The following is a 17,067-nucleotide window of genomic DNA, read 5'->3' as shown; positions in this document are numbered from 1 at the left end:
TTTAGTACACAGAGCCTGGATTTCGCTTACTCTGCGTGCCGATGTAATGGCTACCAGAAAAGCGGCCTTCCACGACAGATGCTGTAAAGAAGCTTTGTGGATCGGCTCAAAAGGTGGGCCCATCAACTTGGATAACACTAAGTTCAACTCCCACGGAGAAGGGTTTCGAACAGGGGGGTAAACTTTTTTCAACCCCTGCAAGAAGTCCTTGACCACCTGCATCTGGAAAAAAGAAGGTTGACTGGGAGACCTCCTGTAAGCTGTAATGGCAGACAAATGGACCCTGATGGATGCATACTTCAAGCCTGATCTAGCTAAGTGAAGGAGGTACGGAAGGATGACGTCCTCCTGCCCCTTTGTAGGATCAAGGTGATTCTCCCTACACCAAATGAAGAACCTCTTCCACTTAAACGCATAAGACGCTCTCGTGGAGGGTCGCTTCGCTTCTTTGAGAATATGCATGCAGTCCGGTGGTAGACCTAAATGTCCGTATTGCAGGACCTCAGGAGCCATGCTGTTAAGTTCAGTGAGGGAAGGTTGGGATGCAGAATCCTCCCGCCCATCTTGGACAGCAGGTCCGGCCTGCAAGGCAGCCGCCTGTGAGGTCGAACTGAGAGATGAAGAAGGTCCGGGTACCACCACTGGCGCGGCCAGTCCGGAGCTATGAGGATCATCTTCATGTCTGATCTGAGCAGCTTGGATACCACCTTCGGAATCAGAGGCAGGGGCGGAAAGGCGTAGGCAAATGTCCCGGACCAATCCATCAAAAGAGCATTCCCCCTGGTCCCTGGACGGTGGAATCTGGACGCGAAGGCGTGGCATTTTGAATTTGTCGTCTGCAAACAGATCGATGTCTGGACGACCCCAACAACGGAACAGGTCTGCCACCACGTCGTCGTGCAGCACCCAGTCGGGCTGATCTTCGAAGGGCCTGCTGAGTGCGTCTGCCTTGATATTCAACTCCCCTGGAAGGTGCACTGCCACCACCGAGAGGTTCCGGGCGAGCAGCCAGTGCCAGATCGCCTGCGCCTCCAGGGAGAGGGGGCGTGACCGAGTCCCGCCCTGTTTGTTCAGGTAAAACATGGTTGTGGTGTTGTCGGTCTGCACCAGGACTGAGTCGGTCTTGATTGCTGGGAGGAACGCCTTTAGAGCAAGGTGGACTGCCCGAAGCTCTAGCATATTTATGTGGTAGCCCTGTTCTTTTGCAGACCACCGACCTTGTATTTGGAGGCACCCCTTGTGGGCCCCCCAACCTTGCAGCAATGCATCAGTCACCACCGATTGCACCGGAAGTGGCTGGTGAAACGGGACTCCCACCAACAGATTGTTCTGACGAGACCACCATGCTAGGGAAGATTTCGCCACCTGGGAGAGAGAGATTCGATCTCCCCAACGGCCTGTGGACTGATCCCATTGGTCCTCCAGGGCTTGCTGCAAAGGCCTCATTCGCAGCCTGGCGTTGGGAATTAGAAAAATGCAGGACGCCATGGAACCCAGCAGAGATGCTACCTGCCGGGCTGACGGCCTCCGCATCTGCTGCATTAGCCTGCATTTCCTCTTCATTGAAGACAGTCTCTCCCCCGAAGGATACGCTCTTCCCACGCTTGTGTCCAGAACGGAGCCAAGGTAGTGGATGGATTGAGTGGGCTGCTGCACGGACTTTGCCATGTTGACGTGAAGGCCAAGAGCGTGCAACTGTCTCAGACAGATTTGGAAGTCTTTCTTCACCTGCTGCTGGGATGGAGCCTTCAGCAACCAGTCGTCTAGGTACGGGTAGACGAAGAGACCCTGCTTGTGTAGGCAGGCTGCCACCACTGCCATACATTTGGTGAAGACTCTCGGAGCAGACTTGAGTCCGAATGGAAGGACTTTGTACTGGTAATGCTTGCTTCCAACCACAAACCGCAGGTACCTGCGGTGATGTTTCGCTATTGGAATGTGAAAGTACGCATCTTGGAGGGCCACCGAACACATCCAATCCCAGACTTGCAGATGTGGACATATTTGGTGAAGCGCCAACATACGGAACTTCTCCTTGACGATGACATTGTTTAGGAGACGAAGGTCCAGAATCGGCCGAAACTTGTGCTCTTGATCTTTCTTGGGCACCAGGAAGTACCGGGAGTACACTCCTTTTCCGACCTGCGAAGGAGGAACTCTTTCTATGGCCTGTTTTTGCAGAAGGGCCCTCACCTCCTGTTGGAGCAGTTTTAAGTGGTGAGGACGGGACCTCTTTGGCGGGATGTCTCTGGGACGCGCTCGAAAACGTAGCGCATATCCATGACGCAGTATATTCAGCACCCAGCGATCTTTTGTGATGCTGTCCCACTCTGCTAGATGTTGTGACGCACTTCCTCCCACTGGAGTGGGCAACGGCCGTAGAGGAAGCCACAGCTCATGACTTTCCTCCTCTTGGGGTAGTGGAGGACTGTTGCTGGTGTCCACCTCTGCCCCTGCCGGACTTTCCGCCTCGAAACTGCGATTTTCCTTGGGGTTTGCTCTGAGACCACTGAGGGGTTTGAACCCTCTGTTGAGGCCCCTTGCGTTGGGTGGGTCGAAAACGGCGCTTGAATTCCTTTTTCTTCTCCAAGCCCACAGCTTTGAGGGTGTCCAGCTCAGTTTTCATGCGCCCCATCTCCTCATCCGTGTGAGTGCCGAAGAGGGAGTTGCCAGAGAACGGGAGGTTTAAAATCCGTTGCTGTGCGTCTGGCTTGAGCCCTGTCAGCCGCAACCAGGACGACCTCCTGGCGCACACGCCGTGTGTGTAAGAGTGGGCTGAGAGTAGCGCACCATCCGCCGCTGTGCTAATCGACTGATTAGCCACCAGAGCCCCTTCAGTAACAATCTCCTCAAAGTCCTTTTGGTCCTCCTTGGGGAGCTTGGACTTGAATCGCTCCATCAAGTCCCAGAGAGCCCCATCGTATCTGCCCAGAAGCGCCGCCGCGCTGGAGATTTTGAGGGACGCCGCCGCGGAAGAGCAGGCCCTGCGTCCCCAGGAGTCCTGGGCTCTACTCTCCTTATCTGGAGGAACGGAAGAGGAGGCCGACGCCGTCTGACCCTTTCTTGCAGCTGCCACTATGACGGAGTCCGCAGGCGGGTCCATCTTCACAAAGACGGGGTCAGAGGTAGCTGGCTTGTATTTTTTGAGGATACGAGCCGGAACCGCTTTGACGGTCGCCGGGGTGAGAAAGGTGTCCATGACTGGTTCCATGATACCTGGGACCAAAGGCAGCAGTGGACGAGAGGCAGACTTCTGGTGAAGTGTTTCAAAAATCACCGATGTGGTGACTTGGGGGACAGACATCTCAATCCCCAGCTTCTGCGCTCCCCGCTGCAAAACCTCCTGGTAGGTGTTGATGTCGTCAATGGGCGAGACCCTGGACACTGGGCTGCCCGATAGCGTGGGTGAATAGTCCCTGATGGATGACCTGGAGGACGAGGAAGAGGACGATGATGGAGTCCTCCGCTTCCGGCGATGATCACGAGCCCGTGATCCAGATGAACGCCCCTCCCGTCTGGGGGAGCGCGATCTGCGTCGCCTGTCGTCTGGAGACTTCTGACGTGTTGGCCTCGGGGGACTAGCTCTGTCCACAGCCGCCACCAGCCATTGCAGCGGAGAGTCATGCACTGGGCTGACGTATTCCCGCAGCCTCCTTGTAGCCCCTGAGTCCTACCAATGACGTGCTGGCAGCAGCCATCTGGGCGACAGATTAATTGTCCCTTGAGTCTGAGAAGAAGACCTACGGGGTTGGCCTGCAGGTTCTCGTAAAATTGCCGGTCGTGGAGATGCCCCTGAGTGAGAGGAGGAATGGCGCGACGCCGACTCTGTCACCAGGACCACCGACCTGTCCGAGGCCTGTCACGACGTCGAGCGCGGTCTTGACGTCGATCCGTGGCGTCGTCTCCTTTCTCGCCGGGACTCTTCTCTCTATGTCGAACGACGCCTCGATGTGGACCGGCGGCCATGTTCAGTGGGCGAAAAATGCCGCCTCGACGTCGAACGGCGATGTGAAGCCGACGACAGAGGCCCTCTCTCCTTTGACGCCGAACGCCGCGGGGACGCCGGCGGAGATGCTGCCACTCCTGACGTCGACGCGGATGCCAATCTCGACGCCGAACGCCGCTTGGATGACGACGGCGGAGGATCCTGCTGTCTCGACGTCGAACGCTGATGGTGCCTCGACGACGGAGGGGATCGTGCCCTCGACGACGGAGGGGTGACACTCCTCGACGCCGGTCGTCGCCTGGTTGACGACGGCGGAGGGTCCATGCTCCTAGACGCCGATCGACGTCGAGATGTCGACGGCGGAGGTTCCCTGCTCCTCGAAGCCGATCGCCGCTGGGTTGGCGACGGCGGAGGTTCTCTGCTCCTCGACGCCGATCGTCGCCTGGTTGACGACGGCGGAGGTTCCCTGCTCCGACGCCGATCGTCGCCGGGTTGACGACAGCGGAGGGGTGGTGTCTCTCGACGCCGAACGTCGCCGAGGTTGACGACGGCGGAGAGGCTCTAGATCTAGACGCCGATCGTCGCCGAGTTGACGATGGCGGTCTGGATTTCGACGTCGACGACGTACCTGCTCTCGACGGCGAGCCCGCTGTCGAAAGTCTCTTTTTGGAAACACGACCTACCGGAACTTCTTTTCTCAGCGCCGAGCCCGACGCTGAGGCGGAAGGACAAGAGGACTTGCTTCTAGATGAATCTCTAGGCCTCTTGGAGCCCTTCCTCACCGGAGATCGGCCTCTGGATGGTTGTGCCAGGCCATAAATGCGAATTCGCTCTCTGTCCTTCAAAGTTCTTTTGGACAGGCTCTGGCAGTGAGTACATGTCTTGGAATCATGATCCTCCGGTAGGCACAGGATACAGACCCTATGAGAGTCAGTCCTGGCCTTCTTCTTGCCACAAGCAGGGCAAGGATCGAAAAGAGAAGGCATTTTAAGTTGGAAAAAATGCCCAAAAATGCCTAAAAAAGGCAGCCTCTTACTGACTTAGATGTAAAACGTCGAAGTAAGGGAAAAAACTGTTGAAAAACAGACAATATTTTCTGACAAACTCAGAAAAAAGTGGAGCTCTGTTGCCAGGATCCTTCCAGAAGGAGCCGGAAAGAACAACTGACCTAACTGCCACCCCTGAGGCATGATGGGAAGGTGGGGGTCAGGTGTGCCTTAAAGGCACGGTGTCAGTTTTTTGCTATGCAGCTATGAGTTAGCTTTTCAGTCTTTTTAGACTGGGTATTTGCAATGCAGCCTGGGAGCTTCCTATGCTTTCAGTGTTTTCTAAGAATTTCTGCTGTTTTCTAAGCATTAAAACAGTTTCCAAACAAGTTATAATGTTGTTTCTCGTGTTTATAATGCTATTCTCTTATGTGTAGTGGAAATTACTTACAGCATGGTTCAGCTCTAGGGTTTATGGGCTGCAATTGCTTGTGTATACATATAGGTATATATGTATGGATATATATATGTGGGGCACATATAATATACTGTTTCCGGGACCCTGCACATGGGCGGGAATATTCTAATGCTTATGACTATTGATGAGGATCCCCTGGAAGAGAACCACCTCTACAGCGAAGCTGAGGCCCGTGGAGGCGACGAGGGACGTGGGACCGGCGACTTGGGAAAAGTGGCTAATAACTGACTAGCGCGACTTCCGAGGCTTCCTCGAGGCTGTGCTTGGGGAATTGAGAAGCCCCTGTGAGAAGTTGGCCTGATGTATGATGTCACTAGTTCTAGTGTACACCTTATATGCTGCACCAAGCCGCCCTAGTGCTGCGGAGGGTGTAACTAGAGTGCATCATTGACCCTGGGGGACCCCTAAGTCTAGCTCCAGAACCTCAACTCCCACTACAAAATACTTACCTTACAACTGATAACACGATTTTCCTCCATATGTTAACATGGACTGATTTTTGGGGGAAAAGTTTCCAAGTGTAGAGTTTGAACACCTAAAGAAATTCTTTAAAATTGCACTAACAAAAACTATTTTACTTACCTGTTTGCAGGGAATGTCCCAGAGTAGTATCCAGGTATACTACTCGCAATAAGAAAAGTAATCTCAAAAGCAACTTACCTGTAATTTTACTGAAAAGCCCATTCAAGTCTATGTACTGCATTTACAAAGCATTGCATTTCTCTGAAACCATTCTGTAGTTCAAAACAAAGTGCATATACTGTTACAAATCCAAACTGTATTACAACTGTAGATTTACTGCAAGGTACTTATTTACCTGTGCCAGGCTTGCTTGGTTCTAGAAAATAAAATACCTAGAAGAATATTTTTGATACAATATCAATTGGTCTGAAGATCAGTCTTTGAGTGTGTGAATTCATTTGCTGACAGTGTTACAACAAATGCTTAATACTGCCCTCTGATACTGCCTTACTGCTCGACTGCACTACCACAAATAGAGAGTGAGGTGCGATCTAACTGGCCAGCTTCCTACAACCCCGACCGTGACGGAAGGTAGTAAAGAAGCTAGTAAGAAAACCCGATGCCTAAAGACACCCCTGCACCCTAAGTCCCACGTCCTTGGGTGGCTCAATTGAAGGTGTCCCAGGATCCCCAGGCATCCCATCTTACCTCTATCCAACCGGATGTTACATCTAGAAGATATTCGTCCCCAAGCCTGCAGTCTTTGTTGCAACAGGAGAATCCCCATTAAAAACAGGGCACACGACGCCAAAACCGCACCATGCACCCAGTCGCCCCTGCGGGTCTACCTTGGGTGCTAACTCTGATCCCCTTTGCCCTGAGCCTAAACCCAGGAGCTTTGCTCCCACAACCTCGTGGCCTGCTTGTGAGCAGCCACCAACCGGAGGCCCCTCTGTTGGATAAAACTGGGCCTCAGCACTCTGCACCCTGCCACCCTAGTGCCGCTGAGGGTGCTTTGAGAGTGTATCTTTGACCCTGGGTGAACCCTGGTTCTAACCCCAGAACCTCAACTCCCACAACCAACTACTTACCTACAAACCGTTAACTTCATTTCCCTCCAAAGGAATATATTGACTGTTTATCCTTGCAAATAGTTTCAAGTGTGGAGTTGGTTGTGTATGAGACCTTGAAAACTGCAAATAATTCAACACTGCTTTACTTACCTTTTCTCTAGGAAATGTCCCAGCGTGATATCTAGGCGTATCACACAGTAGAAAAAGTAATCCATAAAGTAATGCAACAGTAATTTCCACTGTATTGAAAAGATTTACAAACCTGTAACGAAGACATTTTCTTTCAGCTTGCTTGTATCATTCAACCTGCCTTGAAAAGTATCATTTACATTTACCTGTACCAGGCTTGCTTGGTTCTAGAAAATAAATATAACTAACTAGTCTGAGTTCAATCTGAAAGTGTGTGAATTCATTTGCTGACTGAGTGTGTACAACAAATGCTTAACATTGTCCTCTGATGATGCCTTACTGCTCGCCCACACTACCACAAATAGAGAGTGAGGTGCTATCTAACTTTACTTCTGCATACCTTTGGGGCTTCACTGGACTCTGTGCACACTATACCTCATTTTGGTATAGTATATACAGAACCAGGCTTCCTACAACAGGTCAGTCAAAAAAAAACTGGGGGTAGCTCTTTTCCAGATCAGCACTGACAAGTTCGGAAAGAAAAGAACTGACGTCAGTGCGCTGGGGTGGCTCCTATATAGGCACCACGCAAGTCTCTTCTGGTGCGGACAATGTAGACGACACCACCTACTGATGCACAGGGGTACTGCTCACGAAATCCCTAGGGATAAGTAAGGTAAGGAATCTGTGGCTAGATGTCTCAATCAGATATATATACTTACAGAAAGAAAGGAAAAGGAAACCAAAGTCAACTATTTTATATAGCAGATCTAAGAACTCATGCTACACCACTGTCTGAATTAACATAATTCTGAAGACTGATTGTAGGCTAAAATTGTTATCAGTACTTTAGCAATGGGCGCTGTGAGAATACATTCGCACTTGCAAGTTGTTAATGTTTTCTTCTAGCCCCCAGTAGCACTCACCTGATCATCCTCGTCTTCCTCCTCTTCCTCTTCATCCTGACTGTCATCCTCATCTTCATTGCTGCCACTGCTGTCCTCTTCCTGAGTGTGCTCCTCCTCATCCTCTGGGTCAAGGATGTTCATGGAATCTAATAACAAAAACATCTTAGCAAAACTACTACCTCTTAGAAGGTAAGCTGATGAAGGGACATTAATAGACTACAAAAATGTAAACCATTCAAAGTGTTTCAGAATACACAGGGAGAGTATAGCATAGAAAACATTTCAATCTACAGACCCTTAATCAACTGCCTTTCACCAGACGAGCTCATCACTGGACCTTCAGGCAGCCTTCGAAGGGTCACGAGTCCAGGCAGAGAAGAAGCGGTCGAATTCAGCCAACCACTTATAGCGCTAGAAGTCCTAACTAGAGTGTCTAGAAAAAGCAGCACTACCAACACAGATTGACTTCTTTTCATATTGTGAATCCGGTTTCTCTTCTCAAGGCAAATTCAGCAAAGTGCAAGACTGCAGGAGGTACATAATTTTGGAATTTCACTTTAGTACTGGTAGGCTGGCGCCCATAAACTGTACCCCCAACCAAAGTGTGAATCAGGAAATACCGGGAGTGGCATCCCTGACCCCTTTCCTGCTCCGGGACCACCTCTATCACATCTTTATGCAAAAAGACAAAAACCTACTGCAGCAGAAGCAGCAAATGCACCTCTGAACATCAGACCTGGCGAGGAGGGTGAAGAGGAAACTCCCAGAAGGGAAGGGCGTACCCGTTTTCCACAAAATTCAAAATCCAAAGGTCTGAAGTGACAGATTTCCAATCTTGAAGAAAATGAGACACCCAACCCTCTACAGGACGAGCATGCTCCAAGATGGGGGATCTAGAGCTGCTTTCCTGTGGCACCAGTGGTGGGGAGAGGAAGAAGAGGAGAGTTGACGGGATGCACCTCGCAGACGACCTCTGCCCTTTCCTCTGTAAGATCTGTACAGAGGATTCTGCTGCTGCAGAGGCTGGTGTCGGCCACGAAAGGAAGCCGCCTTACCAAAACAACAGTACCTCTTATATTCAAAACCCCTGGTTTGGGACTGAAGACCGAATGATTTTTCAGTGGCTCTACGGTCTTTAAATCTCTGCAGCGCAGAATCAGCCTTTTCACCAAAAGGTTTGGATCCAGCGAACGGTAGGTGAAGACCCAGAAGACCTGAGCCAAGCAATAGAAGAACCCATCACCCCGGCCACCGAATCAGCAGTATCCACACCAGACTGGATAACTTGACAAGCCGCAGCCTGCGTATCCACCAGCACTTCTAAAAAGGAGCCACGATCACAGTCCGGTAGCTTGCTTGGCCGAATCCATTAAGGCATGATTATAACTCCCCAACAAGCATGTAGCATTGGTGGACTTCAACACCATACTAGTGGAAAAGAAGACCTTCTTGGCAGTCTGCTACTATTTTATAGAGTCCATGTCGCCAGGAGCCTGAGGAAAAGATCCGGCCATTGTTTAGAACAGGGGGCCTGCACTACTAAAGTTTCCGGTGAAGGATGAGCAGAATGAAAAGCAGGATCACCAGGAGCAGACCTGTACCTCCTTGCCGCTGACCTTGAAACAGCAGGAGCAGAAAGGAGCTTCCGCCACACCTCTAGAATTGCCTCAGTCCAAGCCTCAATAAATGGCAAAAGAGGCTCAACCACAGAAGATGGGGAATGTAAAACTTCTGTAAGAATATTTGGTCTGAACTCAGCAGTGGGCAACTGAAGGTCTAAACTTTCAGCAGCCTTCCTAACAGCAGCATGGTATGGTGCCACATCATGAGAAGGAGAGGCCTTTGGTGATGAAAGCTCCCATTCAGGTCTAGAATCTAGACCACTCGCCTCCTGAAGGCCCTCAAACTCATCAACAGACTCTTCAATTTCACCTTCTTCAGCTTCCTCCCGCTGAAATTATTCCTCTTTCAACAGCCTTTGGGCTTTTCTTCTTGACCGCAACTTCGGGACCAGTGTCAGCGGGCCCAAGCGCGCCGCCGGAAACACCAGTGGAAAAGCCTCCGATGTAGGCAACGGCACCGATCAAAGCAGAGATGAAGCAGCACCACCAGATGGCGCCAGAGACTGAGAAAACAATGCCGAAAACCTCGGAGCCGGAACCTGCAAGGACGGTGCCTTAGACATAAAGGGCACGAAGGGTGCCTGGGCATATTGCTGAGGAACACCCAAATTGAATGCAAGCTGAGCCACGGGGCCCGACGGCGCACTGATAGGTAAGCTGCTCTGGCAAACATGCCATTAAGAAAATGCGAAGGATCCGACCCAGGTCCAGGAAAGGGTGGATAAGGAGCAGAGTCTGAATCCACTCAAGGCCGAGTAGGCGTAGGACCCAAAACAGGTGAGGTCGCAGGCACAGGAGAAGACATCCTAGGCTCCAAAGAATCTCTAGGCGCTGGAGAAAACCTTGGCGCCGGAGAATCCTTTGGCGTTAGTGACTGCGCCAGAGAACCCCTTGGCAGAGAGTGAGCCGGAGCCGCTTGAGAAGGATAAGGAGAGATGAAATCTTTAGAGTGACGTCGCGAAGCCGGTGACCTCGAAGCTCTATCCTTTGATGAACGACGTCGCAACCGTGCCTTCTCTTCTACTTAAGTTTCTTCAATTTAGAAGTATGCGAAGTTGACTACTTTGATTAGGACCTCTTTCGGCCCCTCTTCTCCTTTCTTGCCTTAGCCATAAAAAGCTTAGCCTCGCGCTCCTTCAAACCCTTCGGATTCATCTTCCGACAACTGGAGTAACCTCCGACGTCGTGGTCCGAAGAAAGACACCACAAAAAGTCTTCATGGGGGTAAGTGATAGACATATGATGTGAGATTGCTGGCCTGGTATATGCTGTCCACTAGTTAAAGTGGGCACCTTGCACCAGTCCAAACGACCCTTACTGAAGATTAGGTTACAGACAACCTTTATTGAAAGCTATCCTAGAGGTAGCTATGGAGAGCAGCCTTCAGGCTAAGTCTCGAAGGAATGTAAAGCAGCTTGGTTTACCAGATTATAACCTCCTGAATGACCAAATGAAAGGAGGACCACACAAGGAATATATCAAATATATGAATTTATTAATAAAGAACAAGTTACTTACCTTCAGTAACTATTTTCTGGTGGATACAGTATCTGCCTGTGGATTCCTCACCTTATGAATATCCCCTGCGCCAGCAACATTCAGAAACTTTTGTAGCAGTCCACGCCGATGGGGTCGAAGACGACGTCACAGAGACACGGCTCCGCTTGCGACTCCGCTGACGTCACCGGCTCCATAAGAAGACCTCGTCGGCGTGATGACGTCAGTTCTGCCCTTTTTTCCGTGCTTTCGTGGCACACGGACGGACAGACAGCAATATATACACAGTATACACAGTACATAATATACAATGCAACACACAGTGTGAAGAATAAATAGGAAGGCAAAAGAAACACAATGCCTTTGACAGTAACAAATACAGTATGAAACATCATCATTAGAATTGTTGGTATACAAGGGTGGACAACGGGGAGGCGGGTGGGACAGTGAGGAATCCACAGGCAGATACTATATCCACCAGAAAAAGCGTTACCAAAGGTAAGTAACTTGTTCTTCTGATGGATACATCTGCCTGTGGATTCCTCACCTTGTGAATAGATTCCCACAGCAGTCCCACTCCCGGAGGAGGCTGTCCACCCTTCTATACCAGAAAGTCCTGAAGAACGGAACAAGCAAAATGTCCATCCCTCCTCACCTCGGAATCCAAGAAGTAATGCTTTGCAAAAGTGTGGAGGGAGGCCCAAGTTGCCGCCCTACAAATGTCCTCCACAGGAACACCTCTAGACAAAGCAGACGTGGAAGACTTAGCTCTAGTAGAATGAGCCCTTAAATCCTCTGGAGGTTCCTTACCGGGCAAAGAGTAGCATATCTTGATGCACAAGACAATCCATCTGGAAAGGGTGTGCTTGTGCACTGCTTTGCCTTTCCTGCAGCCAACAAAGCCCAAGAAGAGCTGGTGAGGGGGGATGATAGAAGGTAGGGAGGGTAATGGACTGCCCCAGATGGAAGGGAGTTACCACTTTAGGCAGAAAAGCAGCCCTGGTCCCGAGTACCATTGTTTCAGCATGAATGGTCAAGAACGGGGGTTTTGCACTCAGAGCTTGAAGCTCACTTACCCTCCTTGCTGAGGTGATTGCAATAAGAAAAACCGTCTTGAAAGACAACAGTTTCAAGGGACACTTGTGTAAGGGCTCGAAGGGAGAACCCATCAGATACGTTAAGACAAGATTTAAGTCCCATTGAGGCACAATAAAAGGAGTAGGAGGAAACTTATTTGTAAGGCCCTTTAGAAATCATAAAACAATAGGCGATTTGAACAATGATGGTTGATCCGGCAAACGAAGGAATGCCGACAAGGCTGAAAGATATCCCTTTACAGTGGCTACAGCAAAACCTTGCTGAGCAAGAGAAAGGGCAAACTGAAGAATGTCAGATAAACGAGCCCTCAAACGATCATTTGACTTCTCCCCACACCAGAGCACAAATTTAGACCACCTATAGGAATAGATAGATTTGGTGGAATGACGTCTGGGAGACAAAATTACATCTACCACATCTGGTGGGAGAGAAAAAGAATTCAGGTTGCCCCGTTCAATCTCCAGGCATGAAGGTGTAAGCTCTGGAGGTGTAGAACCTGCCCCTCCGACTGCGAGAGGAGGTCTGCCCTGAGAGGGAGACGGAGCGGAGGGCACGAGGAAAGGTGGAGAAGATCTGTAAACCACACCCTTCTTGGCCAATCCGGGGCGATCCATATGACTTGGGCCCGGTCTTGGCGAATCTTCCTCAGAACCCGAGGAATCAAGGGTAAGGGAGGAAACGCGTACAGGAGATGTGAGTCCCATCTCAACTGATACGCGTCCCCCAATGCTCCCTGCATTGGATACTGGAGACTGCAGAAAGACGGGCAGTGAGCGTTCTCGTGAGTGGCAAACAGGTCCACCCGAGGGGTTCCCCACATCCGGAAAACGTGACGAACCACCTCTGGATGAAGCCTCCACTCGCGGTCGGCGGAGAACTGCCGACTGAGACTGTCTGTACGCACGTTCAGAACTCCGGCCAGATTTGCCATAAGAAAAATGTGATGATCCTGAGCCCAGGACCAGAGACGCAGAGCGCCTCTGCAGAGACAATGAGACCCCACTCCTCCCTGCTTGTTTACATACCACATCGCGGTAGTGTTGTCCGGTCAGACTGACCGCGAAGAGATGGGAGGAAGGCCTTGAGCACCAAATGTATCGCCCGCAATTTCAGAAGATTGATATGAAGCAACCTTTCCTCTGGAGACCAAAGACCCTTGATCTCCAGATCCCCCAGATGAGCACCCCACCCTAAAGTGGATGCATCCGTTATCACTGTGGCCACCGATGGAGGTAGATGGAAGGGCTTTCCTTGAGACAGATTGCCCTCCATGCTCCACCAAGACAGATCCGCCGCAGCTTCTCTGGAGATCCTCACAGACTCCCTGAGATCTCCCTTGTGCAGATACCACTGCCTGCAGAGGCACCACTGGAGCGCCCTCATGTGCCAGCGTGCATGGTTCACCAACAGAATGCAGGAAGCAAACAGACCGAGCAGGCGAAGGACCTTCAAGACTGGAACGACCGCTCCATTGCAAAATAAAGGAATAGAGCTATCGTTTTTATTCTCTCTCTTATTCCTGATGTAGAACAAAATGAACATGGCCCACTATATTTAGAAGCATCCTTGTATAATCTGAACATTGCTATTTGCACTTATCTGGCTGTTTTGCACATTCAATGTAATTTTTTATGTGTATAGTGATGAGTGATGCATTTGTATGTACTTTTATGGATGTTTTCAAATTATCCGAATAAAGATCATTTGATTGATTGATTGAAAATAAAGGAATCAATTCCTGTATGCCCGACACACAGTAGTGTCCAGTACCGCACCTATGAACAGGTTGCGCTGAGAGGGCACCAGGTGAGATTTGGGCATGTTTATCGAGAAACCCAATTTGTACAACAGCTGATTTGTAACCTGCAGATGATGAAGCACCTTCTCTGGCGACTCCGCTTTGATCAGCCAGTCGTCTAGATAGGGGAAAACTAAAATCCCCGACCTTCTGAGATGGGCTGCCACCACTGCCATCACCTTTGTGAAGACTCTAGGTGCAGTAGTAAGACCAAACGGAGGGACCGCAAACTGATAATGTTGCGACCCTACCGTAAACCGGAGATACTTCCTGTGCGACTTCAGGATGGGGATGTGGAAATACGCATCCTGCAAGTCGATCGATACCATCCAGTCCTCCTGATTCAGCGCTTAAAGAACCTGCACAAGGGTGAGCATCTGGAACTTCCCTTGCTTCAGATAAAGATGCAAGATCCTGAGGTCCAATATCGGACGCAATCTGCCGTCCTTTTTCGGAATCAGAAAATACCGGGAGTAGCATCCCTGACCCCACTCCTGCTCTGGAACCACCTCCATCACACCCTTCTCTAGTAACTTCAGGACTTCCTCCTGTAGGAGAAGACTGTGGTTCTCTGAGCAAGCCCCTTGACAAGGAGGGTAATTTGGAGGGAATTCCCGAAAGGGAAGGGCATACCCATTTTCTACAAGATCTAGAACCCAAAGGTCTGTAGTAACCAATTCCCAATCTTGTAGAAAATGGGTAAGCCGGCCCCCCACAGGACCAACATGATCCAGAATGGTGGATCTAGGGCTGCTTTGCGGTAATGGGAGGGGCTGAGGAGGTGGAAGAGGAAGAGGAGGAGAGCTGTCGACCTCGAGAGCGACCCCTGAGTCTACCTCTGTAGCTCTTGTACGAAGCGCCTTGCTGCTGTTGCTGCTGGGGCTGCCTGCAAGTACGAAAGGTTGCCCTTCCGAAACCCCTGTACCTCTTGAACTAACCCCTTGACTGGGATTGAAGGCCCAAAGATTTAGCCGTGAGCTTACTTTCTTTAAAATGTTCAAGCGCAGCATCCGCCTTCTTGCCAAAGAGTCCGGAGCCATTAAAAGTCAAGTGCAACAGCGTTGATTGGACATCAGGGGAAAATTCCGATGACTTCAGCCACGCGCTCCTCCTAGTGGCAACAGAAGATCCCATGACTCTTGCTACCGAGTCAGCTGTGTCCAATCCACTCTGGATCACCTGACGCGCCGCCGCCTGGGCATCCGAAAGGACCTCCTTAAAACCAACCCTATCCTCCTCTGATAGTTTTGGGGCTAGCTGCTTCGCTGAGTCCATGTATATAGCGACCCAAAAGACAGGTGGCCTTCGTTGATTTAAGGGCCATGCTGGCCGAAGAAAAGACCTTCTTGGCCGACTGATCCAGTTTATTAGCTTCCCTGTCACTCGGGACCTGGGGAAACTAACCTGTAGATTTCCTTGAACATGCCGCCTGAACCACCAGACTGAGGAGACGGGTGAGAAGTTAAACATTCTGGGTCCCCCAGAGCTGCTCTATGACTCCTGGCAATGATTTTTGAAACCGCCACACCTCCATCACTGGCTCTATGATGGCTTCGTTAAAGGGGAGTAAAGGCTCAGAAACAGTAGTGGGAGAGTGCAGCACTTCCGTTAAAATGTTTGGTTTGAATTCAGCTGAAGGCAACTGCAGATCTAAAAGTTCAGCTGCTTTTCTTATGACCGCATGGTATGGCGCCACATCCTTTGAAGGTGCATCAGAAGGAGGAGTAATCTCCCATTCAGTAGACAAGTCCAGGCCACTAGCCTCCTTCAACTCCACAAAAACATTGTCCGATTTCATGAGCTCCCCTTCTTCTAACTCCTCCATTAGGTATCTTTGCTCATCCAGCACTCTGAGCCTCCCTCCTAGACCAGATTCTTACAACCGGCGTCCTCGAATCCGACGGCGCCGGTGTCGAACGTGGATCCACAGGAGCAGCCGGTGTCGAGCGAGGTCGACTCGGTGCCGGTGAAGGGAGCGGCGTCTACGTCCTCGGTGCCGGTAGATGCCAAGACGGCGTCGCCGGAAAAAATGGCATGAAGGGAGCCTGAGGAAAGGCTTGAGGAACCCCCAAACTGAAGGCCATAGGACCCGAAGTTGCACCAGAGGGGTACATGGCTATGGAGAATACCCCGTACATTGCATTAAGATAATGCGTGGGGTCTTGACTTGGTCCGGGAAACGCAGGATACTGCTCAGGCAACACCGGACTCGGGCCGACCAGCGCCAACGGTGGTTTCAACGGAGCCGAAGGCTCACTCGGGCCGTAAGCTCCTCACACGGGACCGGGGACGAAGCCGGAGCCGGGGAATGTTCCGGTGAAGCCACAGGCGACGACAGGCGAATTCGGAATGGGTGAGGGAGACACAAAGTCCTCACGGCGTCGGGAGGGCGATGCCGATCTCGGAGCCGCATCCCTATCCGAGTGACGCCGGGAAGAATGCCTTCTCTTTTTGTGCTTCCTGGATTTGGAAGCATGCCCCTAAGTCGACGCCAACCTCAACCTCGATCTTGATTTTCTTCGGCCTCTTTTTTCTTTCTTCATCCTCGCGATGACTAGCTTTGCTTCCCTCTCCTTTAGAGCCTTGGAACTCATCTTGCGGCAGCAAGAACATCCCTCGACATCATGGTCCGATGAGGCACCACACGCAGTCATGCGGATCCGTTATGGACATGTGTTTCCCACATTCACGACAGGGTTTAAATCCTGACTTCTTAGTCGACATTCTGCAGAAGAAGTACAAAGAGAAACCAGCAGAAAACAAAGTGACCAGTATAGCTACACAGAGAGATTCCCGAAATCCGTTGGCGTGGACGGCGCGGAAAAAAGGGAACTGACGTCATCACGCCGACGAGGTCTACTTATGGAGCCGGTGATGTCAGCGGAGTCGCGAGCGGAGCCGTGTCTCTGTGACGTCGTCTTTGACCTCATCGGCGTGCCTGCTACAAAAGTTTCCGAATATTGCTGGCGCAGGGGATATTCATAAGGTGAGGAAGAACAAGTTACTTTCCTTCGGTAACGCTTTTTCTGGTGGATACAGTATCTGCCTGTGGATTCCTCACTTTGTGAAT

General features: G+C 50.8%; 1 protein-coding gene across 5 annotated transcripts in view; it reads right to left on the bottom strand.

Annotated features, from left to right (window-relative positions):
* Positions 1–17,067, bottom strand: part of HUWE1 (HECT, UBA and WWE domain containing E3 ubiquitin protein ligase 1) — a 1,878,220-nt gene that overhangs the window by 705,650 nt on the left and 1,155,503 nt on the right. For all 5 annotated transcript variants that reach the window (XM_085629865.1, XM_085629862.1, XM_085629866.1 and 2 more), the window contains one exon: positions 8,001–8,128. In XM_085629865.1, the coding sequence (XP_085485991.1) occupies positions 8,001–8,128 (128 nt within the window). The remainder of the gene's footprint in view (positions 1–8,000; positions 8,129–17,067) is intronic.

The sequence above is a fragment of the Triturus cristatus genome, chromosome 10 (genome assembly GCF_964204655.1).
Source record: "Triturus cristatus chromosome 10, aTriCri1.1, whole genome shotgun sequence".
NCBI lineage: Eukaryota > Metazoa > Chordata > Amphibia > Caudata > Salamandridae > Triturus > Triturus cristatus.
The sequence above is the reverse complement of the archived record's forward strand: the minus strand, read 5'-3'. Positions and strand labels throughout refer to the sequence as shown.